Genomic DNA, 23449 nt, shown 5'->3' with positions numbered 1-23449 from the left:
TATTATTTTTACCTTTTTTAATTTTTTTTACGGTTTGAGATTTGAAGTCGTTACAATATGACGTTTAACGTCATCTAAAGCCTTATTTAGTATTTACCACTTAAAAAATCAATTATGGATAACATGAATATTGCCTACCTAAGCTGCAAATTGTAATAAATGGTAATATTAATATACCTTTGATTTTAAATTTTATCGGAAATTAAAATTATCACTCAAACCATCCAACTTGTGACAAGTGGCAAGGATTATAGAGGTTAAAGAGCTTATCAAACTTTCTAAAAATCGTTAAAAGCGTCATCCGACCATATCAATCGACAAACTAAAAGTTAATATTTATTAATTAAAATAGTATTTTATAGTGTTCATTAATAAATAAATTAATATTTATTTATTGATTAAAAATTCTAAAACAAACTGGATGATCAAAATAATAGCAGATTGAAACATTCATGTGTTAAAAAGGGTGTTTGAGATTGCTTATAAAAATAATTTATTGATTTATTTCGGTACTGTTTTGGTAAATAAACATTTTTTAGGGTTTGAATAGAATAATTTATACTGGTGTCAAACCGGTAATAACGAGTTTTTAAATAAGTTAAATCATTTTAACTTATGATAAGTTGTTTCAAATAAACAATCTCAAACACCCCTAAGGTTGTGCAATAGTTACTTCATTTTTCTTACTTTTCAAAATTTATTTACATCAATAATATTTTAGAAACAACATAGTTTGCTCCTAGGGGTGTAAAAGAACACAAACGGTTGCGTAAACATTTATTCGAGTTGAGTTTTTTTTTTTTTATCTGGGTTAGCTTAGATTGAGATTTTTTAAACTGTAAACATTTGATTATGTTGTTCAAATGTCTTCAGGATCAACTAATCCAACGTGACATACAAATTCGAGTCTTTTTATGGTTTTTTTTATCTGGATTGGCTTGGATTAAGATTTTTTAAACCGTAAACATTTGATTATGTTGTTCAAATATCTTCAAATCAACTAATCCAACGTGACATACTAGTTCAAGTCCTTTTACGAATACTGAGAAGTTTATTTAACCACCAACTTCTAAACTCATAAAATTGATTAAGGGGTTGTTTACCTAAGCACTTACCCGGTAAGCACTTACCGGTAAAATTCAATATTATCGCTTACTTACCGGGTAAGATTTTATTCACTAAAATGCATCGTATACAACAATTTATCTCGGTAAGTGCTAACCATGGTAAGAGCCCTCGTCCTTACTTACCGGGTAAGACTCTCGATTCTTGTCTCCGCTCTTACCGGGTAAGGTTTTTAGTTCTTTGTCATATTCATCCGGTAAAAGTAAAGTGACTTGATAAGCGCTTACTTGGATAAACGTTTGGTAAACGACATCTAAGATGTACATAAACTATATCCATGTGTTAGGAAAAAACAGTATGGAGTAAATTGATAACATGCATTTATATTAAAAACCACATTGATTTCTTTGCCAAAAACAATATATCATGTTGCTACAATTTACATCATGTTTCATAGTCTTTCAATTCACAAGTACAAAACCATGATCCACAAGAGGAGACCATAATCTCCCCTCTCTACATGAGAGCTTTCTCCATGCAAAAATTAACTCATTGACTTATTCCGGTGTGATACCGGTAATAAACACTTTTGAGTGTTTGGATAAACAACTTGTATTGGCGTCAAACCGATAATAAGAAATTTTTGATTTGAAGAAGTCAAATATTTTTGACTTATAATAAGTTGATAAGTGTTTTTGTAGAAGAAATAGTAAAATGTTTTGAGATAGAAGAAAAGAGGGCAAAATTAACCCTCATCAAGATATATACAACCAACAACAAAGAACAAGACTAGTAAAACAAGTAGTTCCATGATGATAATACTTGTTAAATATTACTATTTTACACCAAAATCCTTCCTTCCTTCATTGTTCATCTTGGTTTGGTAGCTTCAGGAAAAAAAAATTAACCAGGGTACAGGAATCAACAGCTTACCTAAGATTAGGATCTGAAACCCTCTTCGTTAACGCTAATCGAAGCTGATCTTGCGTGTAAAATCGACTCCCCATTTTCACTGTTGCTTGTTGCATCATTAATTCGTTAACCACAGATACACTCGCATGGTGGACGTCCAGATCCAGTTCTTTTAATGCCGCCATTAATCTTGCAGCAGGATGGTTTTTCTTGCTACATTGGATTCTAATCATGGCGTCCCACCCGATTATTTTGACGTCGATGTCCAAATCCGCCATTTTTGGGTGGTTTGTGGTGGCTGTTTTGAGGTCTTCCGGTGGTGAAACGGTGGAGGAAGATGACTGTCGAGAGTCTTTGGTTAAAAGTTCCTTCTTGGTGACATCTAGTTGGTTTTTGAGTTCTTCTTTATCTGTTTCGCTGATTTGAAGCTTCGATTTGAGTTCATTGATGTAAGAAATGGCGTCTCCAAGGAGGGAAGCTTTATCCATTTTTGAAACGTTGGGGACGACGGCTCGAAGGGCGTAGAATTTCTGGTTTAGTTTCTCCCTTCTTTGTCTTTCGGCTTCCACATGATTCAATGGTTCTTCTCGGCCGTTCGCCGGTTTTCTGCCTCGTTTTCGTGGTTTTTTCTCCGGTTCCACCACTAGGCGGCTCTCGGCTTCTCGTCCCATGGATGGTTCTAGGTCGGAATGGTCGAAATCTGCTCCGGTGATTAGGCCTCCGCCGGATTTTACAGTCTCCGATGTGGGAAGAAGCATACCGGAGCTGAATGAAAGCATACCTTCTTCGTTGATTCCCCGTAACGCAGGAGACCTCTTCTTCTTGTTGCCGTTATCGTCTCCTCCGATGAACGGAGATTGACCGGAATTCTTTTTGCTCTCACCAAAGTTCAGAAGTTCAACGGATTCCGGTTTACAGGAATTTGAAGAATTTCCGTTTCTGCCTCCGGTGGTTCCGTCGTACGATCCGAATTCTGAGAATATCAATTCCCTGCTACCGAATAATCCTTGATTTTGGAGAGGTTGACGATTGGAAACGTGAATTGCAGAGCTAGGGTTTTCTGTTAACGAGCTGGAGCTAGGGTTGTCGATGGAGATTTGTTTTGGAAGTGAATTGTTTGATGGGATGACAGTTGCTATTATATCATCGGAATCTTTCATTTCTACGGTGGTGACGGTGGCGGCGGTAGCGGCTGAAGAAGATACCGGATCTGTAAGCCACAACGACGATGGATCGTTATCCCCTCCGGCCGCCTGATCCTCGTTCATCGCCGTCAAATCTGGAGTGCTGTTATTGAAATTAAACAGAACTCGAACCTCATTCATGAGATCTGAACTCTGAAAAATCAACTCTGTTGAACCTAATTCAACAACTCCGCTTGTAGATGGAATACAAACGATCGTCTGCAAACCGAAACCTTCACCTTGCCGTGCACGGTCGCAGTGCGCCGCCAACAACCGTTCCCGTCCGGCGATCCAAAGCGGTTGATTACTGAACATCGCCTGACCTGGCAATCCGTTACCGTTAACAAACGACTGAGTCATCGAGATGAGAAAAAACCACTCCGTATCAGTGACTTCCTCATCCACGGCTTCGTTCTCCGGCATCTTTGAGCCAGAAATCAACGAATTAAGCTCCCGGAGCACCTTTTTCCGGTGTTCCTGCTCCGCAAAAGAAGTAACCGACGGCGTCGTTTTCGGCTTGTTCATCTCCCCCTTGTAGTACCCGTCACCCCATCCTAACAACGATGGACTCGTGTAATCAACGGCGGAGGATTGCCAGAAGATGGCATAAGTCCACGATTCACGAGCGTTATCAATCAACCCCTGAAGTCGCTGTTGTAAAGTATCTTGATTAAACGAGTGAGATTCGCCGATGATCTTATGAAGATCATTGGTAGAAGTGGAAGCGGAGGACGACGCCGGAGGAACCGCAGACGGCGCCGCCGTAGTAGTAGCAGTAGTTGGATTACCCCAAAACGACGACATATCAGAGCTCATGAAAGCATCCATCATGGCGTTATCATCTGTATTCCATAGATTCATGGTGGTGGGCAGCCTGTAATCCGTCATTCCATAAACCGGAAGGTAAAAAAAAATCAAACAAAATCGAAAAGGGGGTCAACAAGATGATCCTAACCAGCTGATTAGGATCAGAAGAAAAGGAAGAAGGTGATTAGGTTGAAACATGAACACGTGGCGGCGGCGGCGGCGGCGGAGAAGTTAAGGGATAAAGAGAAGGCGGCGAAGGGAAGAGGAAAGGGGGGAGGAATGCAAATGGGGGATCGATACGAGCTTAATATTTTAGTGGTCGACGAGTATCAGGTGGTTTACAGTTTACACGAATCATAAAATGGGATATTTTTTTATTAAAAAAATAAAAATAAAAATAAAAATAAAAAGGTATACGTGATTTTTAAATATAGTGATAATTTTAATTTTGGTCCCTGTGGTTATATGATATTTTAGATTAGGCCCTCCAAACAAGCTATATAGCTATAGTCATTATGGTTTCAATTTTCTTATATATTGGATCCTTGTCTCTAACTTCCTTAATATAGCTTTGTTAAGTCAATTGTCTTTATGGTCCTTTTACATTTTCTTGATATTCTATTAAACAGAAATCAATTTGATAATTTTATATTATATAATCTATTGTTTGTTTTTTGTATATGAACGTAGACAAATACATAGTACATACTAGACTCCTCTTTTTTTTTTTTTTTTTTGGCTTCGTCAACCACTCTTGTTTTCCTTCGTCGAGGCGTCGACTACCACCTGCCTAGACGTGTCCCACCTTCTCGTTGCCCTTCTGCTCCGGCCAGTAACCTGTTGAACTTGAGCAAACAATTACTCTATTTGGGAAGAAACACAAGGTGTTCCCAAATCTAGTAGAACTTATCATATACCATAGAGATATGGGTTTCTCGTATGTAATGATGAGATATTCTTAGTTGATCAAAGTGAGCCCACTAACTACAAAGATGTTGCATCAGATCCTGATTCTGATAAATGGCTTGAAGCCATGAACACCGAGATGCAGTCCATGTATTATAACCATGTATGGGACTTGGTTGATCTACCTCATAACAACAAGGCTATTAAGAGTAAATGAGGTTTCAAGAAGAAAACCGATATGGATGAAAATGTACACACTTTTATGGCCAAGATTAGTGGCAAAAAGTTTCACGCAAACTCATGGTATTGACCATGATGAAACTTTTTCCCTAGTAGTCATGCTTAAATCAATCAGAATACCCATTGTCATAGTTGCATATTATGACTATGAGATATGGAAAATGAATGTCAAAACAACTTTCCTTAATGTACACTTAAGTGAAAATGTCTATATGGTACAACCAGAGGGTTTTGTACACACCGAGGATCTTGATAAAGTGTATAAGCTTAAGAAATCCATTTATGGATTGAAACAAGCATCTTGTAGTTGGAATATTTGTTTTGATGAGAAAATCAAGGAATTTGGTTTTATCAAAAGTGAAGATGAACCATGTGTTTATAAAAAGGTTATTGGGTATTCTTGATCTTGTCTGTAGATGACATACTACTTATCGAGAATGACATCCCAACCTTGCAAGACATCAAGTCTTGGCTCGATAAATGTTTTTCAATGAAAGACGTTAGTGAGTCTGCTTATATTCTAGGAATAAAGATCTATAGAGATATATCTAAGTAGCTTATTGGTTTGAGAGAAAGTACATGCATTGACAAGGTCTTGAAGAGATTCAAGATGCAAGACTCCAAATGGGGTTTATTGTCAATGTCATATGGCACGATTTTGAGCAAGTCTCAATGCCCTAACACAAAATCTGAGCTAGAACGAACAGAGTGGAATTCCATATGCTTTTACAATTGGATCCATCATGTATGTGTGATAACCGGGATTTAAGGTAGCAATGGTTGAGGTAATTCTTATGTGATTAATATGTGAATATGTGATAATGTGCATATTTATTTATAAAGGTGATTATATGCATAAGTAAATGCATGGATCACATATATATATATATATATATATATATATGCAGATGTGATACTGTGCATACATGAGAATTGTTATATTATGTGTATGCATATTCTTGGTTAAGGAGGAGAGATTTAAAAATAGTAAAACTCCACCGCCTTGTAACTTTTATAATTTTAAAACCTTCACCGCCATTAGATAATATATATACAAGAGATAAGATCAAGGAGATACTTCTTATCATCTTGTTAAAAAGAAAAAGGCAGTGGCGGTGAGTGTGTTCTTGAGATGGAATTTCTGCATAAAAGTTATTTGAGGAATCTATGATTATTTGAAGAAGTTGTTGTGTGATTAATCTTCAAATCTGTGCATAAGGTGAGTTTTGTTGTTAAAAGTTCTTATATGTTGATATTCGAAATATATAGATTATAGTAGATGATTTTACGGATAAAAAGGGAAATTGTTTATCATGTTAAGTCGAGTTGAAGGATCTGGGTTTTGAAACTGTTCTTGAAAAATAAAGAAAATTCTGCTTCTTTTAAACAGTTAAAGATGATATCCTATTTTTAAGGATTAAAGGGGTTTGAGTTTGAAAAATTATATTAAAGAACTGTTGGTTCTCGAGTTTCAAAGTTTTGAAATAAAACTGTTTTGAAATTGTTATTGGTTAAAACTATAGAGGATGTTCCTTCAAGACGGTTGTGACTTCGGTCTGTCTTGATTGGAAATAATCTATACATTTTTATGAGGAAATAAGAGTAACATATCAAGGAGAGGTGTTCCATGGGATAAGGGTGACATATCAAGGGGAGGTGTACATTCAGATATAAGGGTGACATATCAAGGAGAGATGTACCTTTGGATATAAAGGTGACATTTGTATGTGTGATCGTTATTATAACTCTTACTGTTATGTCTCTTAAGATTGCAATAGTTTTGAGTTCTTATTTCTTTGTGATTTGAGGACTCAGAAATGTTGCTCTTATTGGAAATAATAGTAATTATGTTATTGAGAAAGAGAAATTTTGGCTTATGGCCAGAGGTTTTGGATAACCATGCTTTTGACAAGTGTACGAGTTATAAGGAACCAGAGAGGCTCTGATTGTTCCTTGAAAGGAACCAGAGGAGCTCTGGTCATTCCTCGAGTAGAACTAGAAGGGCTCTGGATAATATCTATCTATGATACAAGTCATTTACAAAACTTTTACTTGGACCAGAGGCTCTGTATCATAAAAATTGTATCTCAAATTGTTCATAAAACTTCATACTCTTATTTAAACTTTAAAAATTATTCATATAAAATGACTTTAGCAAAGAAGGACAAACCAGAGGGGCTCTGGTTGGTCTTCACAGTTAAACCAGAGGAGCTCTGGTTGGTCTTTGTAATTGAACCAGAGGTTCTGGTTAGTAGGACCAGAGGCTCTCTTCATATATATATATATATATATATAAAAGCTTTTAATTTATACTCTTTTTATACTTGGGAAATATTTACATTCATTTTATGTACTTGACTGTAAATGTATGTTGAGAGGAGCTCTGGCTGGTAGGAACAGAAGCTCTGTTCAATGGAATTAGAGGGGCTCTCGCCCTGCTATATGATGAATAAAATCTTTCTAAGTCAATAGTCTGGTCTTTACAACCAGAGGAATGCTGGTCCTTATGAATTATGGATTTATGTTCTCATTATATGAAAAGTTGATTAAATAATGTTTTTATGATCTTCACCCTGCAACTACAAGGAAAAAGGGATCTCACTAAGGTCTAACCCTCATTTTGTCTTTCAAATATGTATTGCAGGAACAACTGAGTACCATGATAGTAAAGGGAAAGTGAAAATATAATTTGTTTCCCTATGTGCATAACTATTTGAAGATCAGCCTATGGATGTGTTTAGTTTTGAAATTGTATGTTATGTAGTACAAGAACTTGTATTTTGGAATTTTTGGTTTGTGTATTTTGTACTTTAGTTTCTTGTACTATGGGACCTAAGTGGTGTAATACATGTATTTCTTTGAATGAATTATGTGTTATATGCAATGTGAGATGTGAGGTGTTACAGTATGCCATGTTATGCACAAGGCTAGACGTCTCATATGCTTCGAGAATGACAAGTGGATACCTGCAAAATCTAGGTGACCGTCATTGTATGGCAGTCAAGAACATTATTAAGTACCTATGAAGGACAAGGGACATGTTTTTAATCTATGGAGGTTTGGAAGAAGATCTTAGTGTAAAGTTTTACACAAATGCTAGCTTTCAAACTAATCGAGATGATTCTAGATCACAATCGGGTTATGTTTTCACCATAAACGGGGGTGTAATAAGTTGGACAAAAGCTGACTACATTGTTGTTTCTGAAACATTGCAATAAGTTGCTTGGATGAAGAAGTCCATTGCTGATTTGGGAGTAATGTCAAACATAGAAGACCCTATAGCATAACAGAAGTTGAATAATTGTTGCTTCTGAAACATCACAATAAGTTGCTTGGATGAAGAAGTTCATTGCTGATTTGGGAGTAATGTCAAACATAGAAGACCCCATAGAGATATTTTGTAACCATAAAGGTACCATTATCCTAGCAAAGGAACCTAGGTCATATCATAACACGAAGCATATCCTTAAGTGTTTCCACTATATTCGTGAAATAGTTGAAAGATGAGATGTTTGTGTTCGCAAAGTTTATATAGATCAAAATTTGGCAGCTTATTCTATGAAGCCCCTGTCGTATCCTAAATATGAGGGTCATGCTAGGTCTATAGGACTTTGTTATGCTAGAGATTGGATTTAAATTTGTATTTTAGTATTTTAGATATTTTGAAGCTTGTAAACGGCAATTGTTTTATATGATATGATATGATATACAAGGATATGATCATATTTACTCATATCTATGTGTTCTATAATAGCATGTTTTAATCCAGGAATAACTCAGTTATTCTAAAACATCCATGGTTAATCATAACTATGGGAATAATTATAAATTAAGACTAATGTAAATTATTTGGTTGACTTTTCATAGATGATTAAAGTAGGCAAGGCATGGCATGGCAGCCAAATTCACATATGTTTTGTCAGAGAACAAACATTGGACTTAACCCACTCCTAAGATCACTTCATGGATTGGCGTCATAAGTGAATCTTGAAAATAATATTTTTATCGTTAGACTGAGATAATATTGGGTCTTAAGTGAGGAATGTTATGCCTTGATACGTTCAAATGTCGTTCCTTTAGCCAGATAGTTATAAAAGCCATCATTAGGTATGGCATGATACACATGAGAGGCATATGTAGTCAAGATGGAATTTCTTCCTTTCATTTTGATGAGAAAGCGACATCTTTGGGCCCCTCGATGATTCATTTTCGATCCATGTCTCATGTTCAACGGATGTCGGCAATAAAAGGATGACATAGTTCTTACCTATAACATTGATATGAAGTTTGATAGTTTAGAGATCAATGGATGTTAAGATGACGTATATTTGTGTGTTATTAGGGGCAGTGACATGTTGCTAGACATTTAGTATTGTCTTTGTCGAGGCATCGTGAATCTTGTGCAAATGGGAGATTGTTGGTTCTAGGTGCCCAAGACAAAACATGTAATGATATGGTTAATAACACATGAACTGATAAAGTACTATACATAGAGCACATAGATACTAAAAGCATATTTGAATATAATTTTAAATATGTACAACCCAAATAAATATCGGAAGCATTATTATATATACTATATTATAAAGCATTTGATAAAAACTCTTAAAAATCATTTTTTTATGCATGAAGTACTGTTTATTGATGCATATTACTTAAAATTCAATTTTACAAATAATTTTGCGTAAGTACAACYTATTAAAGCTCCATTTTAAATTCGTGTAACTAACTGCAGATAAACATAATCAAATACATGATAAACATTCATTTTAAATATAAAAAATCTAAAATATAATAAAAACATCATTGAGTTATAATATTATCTTCATAGAAATAATAATATTATTGAACCATCTTATACTATATTATAAAGCATTTGACAAAAACTCTTAAAAACCATTTTTTATGTATGAAGTACTGTTTATTGATGCATGCAGATAAACATAATCGAATACAAGATAAACATCCATTTTAAATATAAAAAATCTGAAATATAATTAAGATAATCATTGAGTTCTAATATTATCTCAAATATAAATTACTTTGTTATAAATCTAAATTAAATTATAATAAACAATTGAATTAAATAAGTTACACAAAAAACGATAACTGCTAAAAAGTTAATTTGATACTAATATTGATTTTATTTTTTCCAAATTTTTATGTTATCTTCAAATTTATATTTCTTTCAAATAATAAAAGCATTATCGTTTTCTCAAAACCACATAAAATTGTATTATATCGATAGAGACAAAGAATAAAATGTAGACACTAAAATGAAGATTCATGTCGTTGCATTGCGCGAGTACCCTTCTAGTTTAGATAAAATAATAATCTAACAATAATAAATATATTGTAATTGTTATTATTTAGATGAAATAATAATATTATAAAAATATATATTACAAGTATATTTTGATACTTGTTAATTAATCTTGTATTGCATAAAGTAAGTATTGGATACTTACACATACTTATACATGCTTTTATATAAAGTAAGTTTTGGATACTTACACATGTTTTTGTATAGAGTAAGAATTTGATACTTATACATCCTTTTGTCTTATATGTGATTTTATGTATTTGATGTAAAAGTAATCTTGAAATCAATGGATGAAAATGTTGGGTTACGGGATCTCAAGCACAGCGGAAAATAAAACTGTAACCCTCCAAAGACCCCATACGAACCGGAATAAATCGGGTGTTTTGAAATTATACGTCACAGTTAGAGAGACTTTGAATCTAAGCAATAAACAAGACTTGATGCGTCCACGGTATCCACGCAAACAACCTGAATCATTTTCCTTCTCGTGATAGTAGTCACAGTTTCAAATTTAGAAAGAAAATGGAGCATATATTGTAGGTGATTTTAGAGAGAAAATTGCAAGAGCAAAAATTGCATAAAACGTCATACATTTTATAGTTATGAGAGGTATGACCTAAAATCACTGTCATCCTTACACCTTACTTGAGTGTAAGACTTTCAAAACACCATCTATCTCCTTTTAAGACCATTCCTTGCCAACCTACATTATGTCTAACATAAAATAATATATGATTTTTATTTAATCAGATTAAATCAATACAAATCAGATATAATAATTAAACATTTTAATTATTGAAACTTCTTATTCAGATATATTCAAAGCATGTGACCCAATGGGTTCTCGACATGTTGATAATAAATATAAATCTTGTATTTGTATTTATAAACGATGAGCGGTATCTAACAATACATCATTGCCACCTAAATAACAAGAATCTGTGATACAACAAATTATCAGTTTGTAGTCAATTTTAGTTTAGGCATTTAATTCTTTTGTTCTTGATGTCCAGATTAAACACGAGACATTGAATGTGTCATTCTCGTTATGTCCAATCTCTAGTTTCTTGATTCCTATATATATTGATAAAACAAATTATATGATATCCCATATCAATTATCTGAGCATGCATGCATTTTCTTAATATATATTTATCAAGGGGCCCAGAGACATCACTCTCGTCATAAAGGAGAGACAAATCATATCTCGATACATGCTAGTTCTACCATGTGATATATAAAATACCCAACAATCATTGTGTCATCCAGTTACAGAATGATTAGAACAAATGTCAAAATACGTCACTGGCACACAACAAACTCCATGTACTCAAGTCAAAAAATTACATGTACATTGACTACATGTGAAACACTTATGACACTTACATGACATCCAATGCAGTGTTCTCATAGTGAGTCACTTCCAGTACACAAAAATCTTCATCTTATACCCATATGCAGATTCAATCTCTCTATATGAATCCCTACATATGCTAGTTATTATCATATTACTTCAACTTTAAACTCAAAATAATATTTAACTAGGGACATTTAGAATACATTATTCTAATGTTATTTATTATTAATAATTAAAACACAGAATATAATATAAACATAATATAATGAACAATACCTTTTATTCATTTATTAATTTCATAAAATAAAACTAAGAAAATTACAATCATCATATGATTGATTTTTAGACATTCATTAACCGAAAACGTATGATGAAATCATATGATTAGCCATCTCTTAAAAAAGACATGACAACAATATTAAATGACAAAAAACATGGTTCTTATTATTAAATTAATGGAAGTACGGAGAAAATCATGGGAAGAAAGAAAAGGGGGACGTATAAGGGATGACTTCCTTATTTATTTATTTTTGACGTAGTTGTTCTTTCTTTTATAAGAAAAAGTTGTTTTAAAGGATATATAGTGATTTCTTTTCTCTCCTAAGTACACTTCTAACCACAAGAGTGGTGTCTGATTGGTTTGAGCTTGGCTACAAAGGTCAAAAGTATCTGGAGGTCTCATGTTCAAATCCAAGGAGGAATAAAAATCCTCTTGTGGCCACGAAGGTTTAAATGTGGTGACTCCGGGCTATCTGCAAAGCAGGTGGTCGCTCTGGGATTAGTCGGCTCGCATATCGAGTTGGATATCCAGGTTAATAAAAAAAAATACCTACAAGAAGAGATTGCCTGGTGAAAAAAAAGTATACTAGCAAGAAGCGGTTGAAGCCTAGCACCATTTTAGGGTCGTGACATTGCTCGCGTGTGGACTATTCCGTAAAGGAAGGCTACATTGGCTCCTCGTCATTCTACTCATCTATCATTATCTGGTTCTCGTTTCGAAATCCCCTATGGTTGATTTGTTTCTTAAATTTCATGCATGTGGATCCTTAGAGGGAATTTTAAATAGTTGAAGTTGTTGTATGTTTATACTTCCGTTGCCATGATATAATTGTTTTTTGGATCCTCATACAAACCCCAACATAATCGTCATTGTGGTTTACATTTTGTTTTGAAAATGGACTTTGACGCTAACGCTGTTAGTCGATATGTGGTCAAGTGAGGGATACGTTCGTCTTTTTACTAATATTATATTATATTAAATTGAAATCTAAAAATATCTATTATTTTTCTTTACCAAGAAAATATCTATTATTTTAAAAAAAACACTCTCCTCCCCTCCTTTGATTACCTATAACCCCCCAACTCCCTTCCTCTTCCCGTTCAACCGATGACCCTCACCCACCATGAAGGAAGTGGCCTTATCGTTGCCATCTCTATCGCAAACTTACCCCCCCCCCCCCGGGTCCCTTTCACGCTAGTGAACCAACAATACCAACAACCATCTCATGGTTTTGGTGCTCCTTCGAGGATAAGTAGGTGGTGGTGCTTCTTCGAAGAGGACAACCGTGAGCCTCTCTCTATCTTCTTGCACTGTTGCATCTCCACCATTCCTCCCCAGTATCTTTACCATTTCTTGTATGGGTGTTTTCGATTTCATTCAATCCAAAAAGGATTTAAAAAATAGAAGATCATGCAATGCAAGCATACATGCTAGTCCACTATCGTCTTAAAACAAGTAATAATGGTAATAAGTACCAAGTAATCCACATGGAAATAAAGCAAGGATCACAAAAGTCAAGCTTAATTCAGATGGGAAATTTGTTGAAAATGTTTTTAGAGAGAATTAACAAACAACTGAAGTGCTTACAATAATTAAAAGAAACCAAGGGTGTAAGATCTGATTGGAGTTTTAGCTTAAATGTGTAGTAAAACCTTGCTACAACATGACTTGAAGGGGTTGTTGCAACAATAGTTCTCTACCAACACTATTAATCAAACGACCCTTCTTTGAAATTCAGATTAGGCACTCACTGGCAGCGTCCTCACCTAATCCATGATGAACACAAATCCAAACCTGACACATTATCTTACCTTTCTTTCCAAATAGAGTGTAACTGCATCCATTGTTACAACATGTTGCAACATTTCTATCACTCTCTAAACTTTTATATTTACGTTGGCTCCATCAACTCAACTCATTTAGTCAAAATAATATATTGTCAACGATTTTCTAAATGAATTATTCAAATTCAAAGTGACTAGTAGAATAGATAGTTATTGCGAAAACAATTATACACTAGCGCATTTAATTGCCTATTATGTCGACTCGAAACTAGGGTGTTTAGTCCATCATTGCTTGAAATGAAATCGAAGACTATACAAAATGTAAATACGTGTAAAGTAAATGACATAAATTGTAAAAAGTGTTGTGATAAGTAAGATTGCTTGTGTAGCAGGCTGAAAAACAAGAGAAGTACCAAAAGATCACTAGTAAATTTGATTAAAATCTTGAAATGAATTAAGTACTGAACTCTATGAGCTTCCCGTTGGATTTGAAAGAAGAATTGGTTTCCTATTTATACTAAGAGGGAAGACACTAACCTAAAACTAGTAATCATGACGTAAAACACAATGTCCAAAGTATAGATCTAAGGTAAAGTCAACTATATATTGTATTCATAAGTAATCCTTAATGCATGTTTATAACAAATTCATCTGCATGTTTATTATCAGTATTTCTTCGGTTCCATAGCATGGATAAGATAGCCAAAAGATATTTCAAAAAGATTATGAAGTTTTGTCATTTCCTGATGCTTCTTGCTGCGATAATTCTGCTACAACAACTAAACTCTTACTAACTTTGTTCAATCAAGACCAAATCTTCTAACTTAGCTCCAAAGTCAATACAAAGGTAAAATAAGGATAAAAGACTCAACTTTCGTATTAAAAAAATAGGATACATTATGCACTTATCGGTGGCTTTAGGGACGGTTATTGGGGAAGAAAAAGGGGAAAGAGGAAGCGGAAGGGGTGAAGGCAGTGGTATTTGAGGGTGAGAATGGTAATAGATAGGAGAAGTAGTGTGAGGGTGGTGGTTGTCGGTATACGAATGGGTATGAAGAAATTTACAAACCAAACGATTTATTTATAAAAGAGAAACATCTTTGCAAACTTTAACCAAGTTTTACTGTTAGCTATTGAAGCTAAGATGAAGAAGAGGGAAAGTTATAAAGAAACGGGAGAAAAACAAGAAAACTAATACTGAATAATGAGCTAAACAATAGAAAAGAAGGTATTTATACTTGGCACTAATTTACATAAAGCTCCCTGAAGTTCCAAAGAACAGCTCCACTACCCTTGTACTTTCAACAACAGTGAGGCGTAGCCCCTGAATCCCTCAAGAATAGAAAATGCAACGAACAGTCCTCAACTTTTATAACCTTGCACATATAAACCAAAAGTTAAGATTGAATAACCAAACCACATTTCAAACAAGTAACATTAGAGTGGGGTTTTAAGTTGGGGTTGGTGACATATGTAGCAACAATGGTGAGGGTAGTGGTTTCTGAGGGTGGTGTTGTTTGGTGGTATTTAGGGAAGGTGGTGTTTGGTTCTTGGGAGGACGTCGAAAATAACTACGAGTCGACGAAAACATATCCTACGTGGGGACAGGAGAGGGAGGGTGGGACGTGGAATGGGGTGGATTAATGAGTAAAAGACAAAAATGGGTAAAAGAGACAAATACCCCTCACGTAACTAACAGTTTTTAACGATGTCAAACCAATAGATCCCTTTCGAAGCAAAATGCAAACCACAATGACCATTATTGCACTTATTGAATTAGAGACTTTGTTCAGATTTTTGTGTAAACCATAGGAATCGAAATTGTAGTTTACTCTCTTTTAATGTTTTACAAGAAATTTTGGATTGTTTACTTTTAATTTAGAGTAAACTAAAATTCTGATATGTTGTTTAGACGAAACTACAAAGACGTCCTTATATTTTAACAAGTACAAAGATTGTCACTCCTATTTGCATTTTACTTTGAAAATGATCCATTGCACTAACACCGTTAATTAAAGTGTCACTAAATGAGCGACATTTTTGTTTTTTTTACCTATTTCATTAACTTCCCTTTAAAACTATATTATGTTTTATACTTATTTATATCATATTAATTACAACCTTCTACACACACACACACACACATATATATATATATATATATATACATATATTTTAAAGAAAAACCTTCACCCCACCCTTTTGATTCCTTCTTTGCTGCAACCCATTGTGGTGACAACCGTTCTTCGATCGAAACTTCAGCATGCACCTGGTTCACGGGTTATTTTTAGTTGGGTCTTGAGTTATGATGGTGTAGGAAAAGGAAATAGTAGACAAAGGGTGGTGGTGGTTGTGACAACATTAATAATGGGTTGTTATGGTGTAGGGAGAATGATGATGGTGGTGGTATTTGTGCTTCGTTGAGGATGAGCAGGTGGTGTGTGTTTAAGGAGGGCCGTTGGAAAAATGCAAAAAAATCGAGGCCAAAAAGTCATTGGTGAGGGTGATGGCCATGCCGTAGCTCTCTTCCTTGTCCTTCCTCTTTGCCGTTGGAAAAATGCAAAAAAATCGAGGCCAAAAAGTCATTGGTGAGGGTGATGGCCATGCCGTAGCTCTCTTCCTTGTCCTTCTTTTTTGCCTTTCAAAAAAAAAAACAAGTCATTGCATTATTGAGGTTCCAATAAGTCGGCAATACTGTTATTTATGGTTGATACAAAGACATCGATATGACCTAAAGCAACTGAAAGTGAAGAAGTTGAAAGCCAACCAAATGAAGAAGGCGAGCATTATTAATTCCGAGACATAAGAGATGGAAGCCTTATCATTCAAAACCTCTATCCAACGTCAGTGGTTTTACTTGAACAATGTATGGAGTCTTCACGAGAAACAAACACAATAACATCTCCAACATATTCAAAACAAAGAAACGCATCCTAGGGAAATAAGGATGGCATCCCATCTTCCTCAGGTCCAATTCCTCCTCCTACAGTTACGTGGGGATGCATGGTTTAGCGAATTAGCGTTTGGGTTTACCGGGTCGGATGACATGCCTAACACCCTCCCTTAAAATAGAGAAACGTACAGAGAAGACATAAATTATCTAGACTTGGAGAATTCTCTAAAATTTGATGTGAGGAAAGAGAAATGATATTTTAATTCTTTTCTACCAATAAGATCAAATGTAATATTATTTTATACGTAATTTTTAAAAAAAGGTATTGATATTATAAATTTATATGATATTAAAATAATAATTTATTATACTTAAATATAAGTTTTGTATAGATTTTAAATATTAATTTTGTATTTCAAAAAAATATAAAAAATATGTGTTGGAGATAATAGAGATTGTCTTCATTAATACCATCGAGGCCATAAAACGGTATTATAACATCGACTGAAACAAAAAAATAATACTAAAATCAAGATGTATTTCGTTATATTGTGCGAGTACCCTTTTAGTTATTTAAAGTATGTTTAATATAAGATCAAAACATGTATGTGCATATGATTATGAGGTTCTCTTATTATTACGGCTCTCTATCTGTATACACACACACACATATTTATAGAGAGAGAGAGAGAGAGACTTGGGATCATGTGAGATCAAGGGTTTTTTCGTGAGACCCGTAAGACCAATCCTCAACCCTTGGATTAGATCTACAATTTGAACATTCGTAATCACAAAATTGCCATGAGATTTCTCAATAATCACAAAATTGTCACCGTATAACTTTAGACAATTAGATCATTAGCTTATAAAGTTGATCAATGAACATAAATTGGTCTTACGGGTCTCACGAAAAACCCTTGTTCTCATGTGAACCCAACTCTCTCTCTCTCTCTCTCTCTCTCTCTCTATATATATATATATATATATATATATGAAAAGTTTACCAATATTTTGAGATCCTTGAGAACGACTGTATACGTTGATACATACAAGGGTAGAACTAGGAATTTGCATCAAAGGTAACCCATAATATGTCAAATGAAATTGAGATTACCTTGTCAATTTTGAGGTATTTAAATGAGCAGCCAATACAAGTTATTTGCAAGTTGTCGTAAGTCTCATGAGAAGTTCAGAGGAGATTTAAGTTGGGTTGATTGAAAGAATGAGAACTTAAGAGAATAAATACGACAAAAAATCGTGAATATTGTGATTTTTGGTCCTTGTGGCTTTTAATTACAAAAAGATCGATAAAATAACAAAAATGTTTCTCATTTAACAAAAAATTTTAATGCGTGCAATTATATCATAATCGCATCTTCCCCTCGATGAATATTCGGTTTAAATTGGTCATCAAATTCGAATATTAACTATTCAGAGTCGTAATTTAACAAAGAAGCCTTGGGGGATTAGTGTTATAGATAGGGGTCAAATTCAGACATTTTTACAAACTACAATAACTATCAGTGTAGTTTTGAACTTTAAGAATGAAGAGTGTTATTTTTGACGTATACAAATTAATAGTTTATTCTAAAAATAATGTTTCTAGAAGCCATAAAAGAATCAAACAAGGGTCCTCCACCATAATAAATGATAAAGTAAATTACACTTTTGGTCCCTATTGTTGCAACATCCTATCAAATCTAGTCTCTATTTTAAACTAATGACAATTGTGGTTATTATGGTTGTTATCTACTTCACTTTTGGTCCGTTTAATTAACTTTGTTAAAAATCCCATTAGCTTAGGGAAAATTGATTTCAAATATATTTTATTTCATTCCAAAATTAATTTAAAATATTTTATTTTAAAAGGAATAAAATAATATTCTTTATGTATATTTAAGTGTTTCAGTATTGAATCGATCTTGGATTATGAGGTATTTGTCAGTTGCTGAATAGTTTGATTGCAGAATGATTAAAAGATTCTTATAATATAGTGTAAAATAAAATATTATTGTTTGGTAATTATTCAGAATAAAATTAAGGTGCTGAATGGTTAAGAGAGACCCAATATACAAAAAATTTCAGAGGATTTTAGAACCATTAAGAGGTAGGCATTTTTTTTTGTCAAATAAAATTCACCTCTTAATAAAACTATGAAGAGGTAAACGAACAACCCTTCTCAATGACATATTCATAGGTTGTTATTCCCATATCTGATAGTAGAACGATTTACAAAAGAAGTTTGTAAGAGAAAGTAAACAAGAAGAAGATTAAACAGAGAAATAGCGGCTGCTTTTCTATTTATTGAAAATAAAGATTACATACTCTCACGAAACCCTAATCGACTCTCATATGATTTTGAATCTATCTATTACAAAGAAAGATTTTCTATCTGCTCTTTTGTACCTATTTCTCTATCTCTAACACTCTATTTATAGGCAGTAACCTACCAAACCTGGATAAGATTAATGCTATCCAAAACAAGAATAGCATTATCCAGAATAAGCAAACTGAAGATAGTCGTCTAAAAGATGACAGAGGACGGCATAGCCAGAGAGTCGTCAAAAAGAACAGAGGCTCTGTTAGCAACACCAGAGGCTCTGTGAGCATTCACAGAAGCTCTGGTCTTCACAGAGGGGCTCTGAATCAAGGAACTTAGAGTTCAAGAACTCTGGTCCTCACAGAGCCTTGCAGAGGTTTTGGTTACCACAGAAGCTCTGTAGTCYTCGAAAGCGGCTCTGGTCTCCGTGACTCTTTAGCACAGAGGCTGGTCTTCTAGACTTAGACGTTTTGGCGCAGATACTTCTTCAATTCGTCTTCTAGCTCTGGATTGTTTCATGAAACTTTTTCAAGTTAATTACTAGCTTCAAAATAAAGCTAACATAGGTTCAATTAATTCATATTCTTTAAATTGGATATTTTAATTAAGTGATAGTCTTTCAGATGGTGACTTTGGTTTTTTTTCTAAGAAACTATCACTCAAAATTTCTTTCAAAACGAGTAAGTTGCAACAAATGACAAGGATGAACTTCTATAACCACCACTGTATTAAATGTTGTCTAATTTTTTACGCGTGTCTTTATCTGATTTGTTGATCCATGCATGTTTGTACTTTTCATTTCAGCTTTTGAAGTTGATGTAGGCACTTGTTAACCAAACTCATACTTCTAAATGCAGAGGGAACAGTAAAGAAAGTATAGTTCTAATAAAATAGTACTTTAGAAATTACTGTGTCCGACATGCCAAACATGTTACCATACCAAGATGAGAGTTGGTGAGATAAACTTGTTGGATAAGTTTGCACTCCAATTTTAGCTTGTCAAAACTAGTATTTTTTAGACTACTTTTGACTTTATCTTGTATCATTGATCTTCTTTCGGCTGAATGACAATCCAATCCGCTTCAGTGACAATCTTGACCTCACTTCAACTAGTCTTATACTTTGTTGAAGGCTTTTTGTTCTTGGATCAATAGAGATTGTTACAAGACTTTTATATAGAAAAATTGTATCTATCTTTTCCAAAATATAAGCTATAGATCGGATTCCAACTTAGACTATTTATGCAGTATCGAGATTCAGATGATAACATATACTAAGTATTTGTGGTTTTAAAGAATCAGGACTGAATGATCGTCTGAATGGATCATCAAATTCTTGCATTCAGATGAAGATTAGCCAAATGCCAAAAATATTATTTAAGATATAAATTCCAAAGTGACTGAAATCTAAAATCTTATACTGATAAGTCCTTTTGTAAGACTAGATTTAGATGTCAGTAATATTTGTTATATCCAATGAATGTTCTACTTCCGATATAACAATTACAAGACAAAGAACAAAAAATTTATTTTAAGTGTTGTATCTGATGTTATTTTTATTATTCTCAGTTCAGATGGTTGAAACCAAGATATGATAAAATAACTAGAATTAATTTATAGACATGTAACTACTATTTGATTTATAGAAATAATTATTATTACATTTATGACAAATTGTATGAAAAAAGTAACATATTTTAACTTGATTTTTATTTTGGGTAACGTACTTTCAAAACTTCCATTGTCGTACCTAAGATGTAAAATTTTAAGCATTTAAGTACCCGGGTAATCGGTTGAAGCAATAACCGGTTACCATGCTGATGTGGCGAGTGATGTGGTATCTAACTCAATATTACTTGCGAACATGAATATCTTAATCTAAAATTAGTTTTTATGTATTGTGGTTTATTAGAAGAAAGAGTTAATGCTTCAACCAGTTACCCGAGCACACTTAAATTTTAAAACTTTACATCTTAAGTACCAAAATAATAGTTTTGAAAATACATTACCCAAAATAGTAATCAAGTTAAAGTACGTTACTTTTTCATGTAATTTACATTTACATTTAATTTTTAAGATACAATAATAAAAATAAATATTCACCATCACTGATATAACTAAATAATAACAACCGATCTTAATATGTTGAATTTTGGTGTATTATATATTACTAGAAGGGTACTCGCGCAATGCTGCGAGATAAATCTCAATTTTAATGTTTAGTTTTTATTCTTTATCTCTATCGATATAGTACGATTTTATGTGGTTTTGAGAAAACGATAATGTTTTTATTTTTGAATGAAAAATGAATTTGAAAAAAATAAAATCGATATTAATATTAAATTTAGCTATTTAATAGTTCTCATTTTTTTTGGTGTAACTTCTTTAATTCAATTTTTTTACTATAATTTAATCTAGGTCTAATAACAAAGTAATTTATTTTTAGTTTAATAAAATATTTTTTTATAAAAATAATAATTAAACATTCTGTTAGAACTCAATGATTATCTTAATTATATTTAGATTTCTATATTTAAAATAGATTTTTATCTTATATTTGATTATGTTTATCTTCAATTAGTCATACAAATTTAAAAATGGAGCTTTAATAAATTGTACTTACGTAAAATTACTTTTAATCTTGAATTTTAAATAATATACGTCAATAAAGAGTAATTCATACATAAAAAATGGTTTTAAAAAGTTTTTATCATATATTTTATAATATACTATAAATATATTATTTATACATATATTTTCAATTCACTGAACTTCAAATACACTCTTCAAAAGGAATAAAATAACTACATATCGAATGTAATTTTTCCACTATTCCATGACTGATAAGCGTTGAATTCATGGAACCTTTGCCAAAACGGCATCGTTGTGATTTTGTTTGATACTCCTTGTAAAATATTATATTTTATTTAAAAATAAAATATAATAATAACCACGTTTTACTTAAGATGTAAGCCTCAAGATCTATGTATATTAAAAGAATATTTGGGATTGCTTATAAAAATAACTTATTGACTTATTTCAGTATAACACTAGTAATAAATACTTGTAAGTGTTTGATTAAACAACTTATACCGGTGTCAAACCGGTAATAAAGAGTTTTTGAAAAAGTTAAACTATTCTAACTTATAATAAGTTAATAAGTGTTTTTGTAGAAAAATATAAGTTGTTTCAAATAAACAATCCCTAACACCCCCTAAATAAGTTATTTTTCTTAATTAATTAGAGTATTTTCGATAATATTATTTAAAAAATATGTTGAAATAAAAATCCTTAAAATCATAAAAATCTGTTGAAATTCTCTTAAAATAAAGAAAATGGTGAAATGAAGATTTTGAGTCAATATTTTTTTTCAACAGTTTTTCTAAAACTATCTCTAAAATAAAAAAAGTAAGAGAGAGAAGAGTTTTTCTCCAAATATAAAAATAATCCCTAAAATAATTAAAAAATAAAACCATCAATAGAAAACTTTAAAAATGAATCTATACTATATTATAAAGCATTTGACAAAATCTTTTAAAAACCATTTTTATGCATGAAATACTGTTTATTGATATATATTACTTAAAATTCAAAATTACATATAAATTGTGTTCAAGTATAACTTATTAAAGCTTCATTTTTAAATTTGTGTTACTAATCATAAATAAACATAAACAAATATAAGATAAATACCTCATTTTAAATATAAAAAAATATAAATATAATTAAGATAATCAATGAGTTCTAACATAATATTTAATGATTATCTTTATGAAAAATTATATAATTAAAACTAAATTAAATTATAATAAAAAATCGAAAAACGAAACTTTTAAATAGTAATTTGATACTAATACCAATATTTTTTTTTCTTCAAAATTTTATGATATTTTTAAATTTATATGTTTTTAAATAAAAACATTATAGTTTTTTCAAAACCATATAAAATTGTATTATATCCACAAAGATAAAGAATGAAAGTAAACAATTAAATTGAGATATATTTCGGTGTATTGTTCGAGTACCCTTCTAGTATTTAAAAAAGAGAATAATATTTTAATATTATAATCAATATTAAATTAATTTAAAATAAGATATCTAACTTTTCTTTTAATATTTTGATTTTTAATTTTTTTAATTTAAATTTTTTTTTTAGAATTTATTAGATATGCCTTCTACAGTTCCACGTCAATCGCTCCGGGCCCTTGGCTACAAGCCTTTTAATTTCATTTTATAAAACTTTTTGTCTGCAATAGCCCCTTATTCTTTATTAATTTCCAGTTCTAACCCTTCTAATTTTGAAATAACACAATTTTACTCCTTATATTTGTTTTGTTCGTTGTTGTTGATCATTAACTATATTATTCTCTTTAATTATT

General features: G+C 32.5%; 1 protein-coding gene across 1 annotated transcript; it reads right to left on the bottom strand.

Annotated features, from left to right (window-relative positions):
- Nucleotides 1-1772: 1772 nt before the first annotated feature.
- On the bottom strand, nucleotides 1773-4188 carry LOC112521388 (transcription factor MYC2-like). Its single transcript, XM_025130217.1, has one exon. The coding sequence runs from the start codon at nucleotides 4047-4049 to the stop codon at nucleotides 1995-1997; it is 2055 nt and encodes a 684-aa protein (XP_024985985.1). The 5' UTR covers nucleotides 4050-4188; the 3' UTR covers nucleotides 1773-1994.
- Nucleotides 4189-23449: the final 19261 nt, after the last annotated feature.

This window comes from Cynara cardunculus, assembly GCF_001531365.2.
Source record: "Cynara cardunculus var. scolymus isolate 2C chromosome LG 11, CcrdV1, whole genome shotgun sequence".
Taxonomy (NCBI): Eukaryota; Viridiplantae; Streptophyta; class Magnoliopsida; order Asterales; family Asteraceae; genus Cynara; species Cynara cardunculus.
The sequence above is the reverse complement of the archived record's forward strand: the minus strand, read 5'-3'. Positions and strand labels throughout refer to the sequence as shown.

Coding starts and splice junctions, on each gene's coding strand:
- LOC112521388 (XM_025130217.1), bottom strand. CDS start 4,049: ATGACGGATTACAGGCTGCCCACCACCATGAATCTATGGAATACAGAT.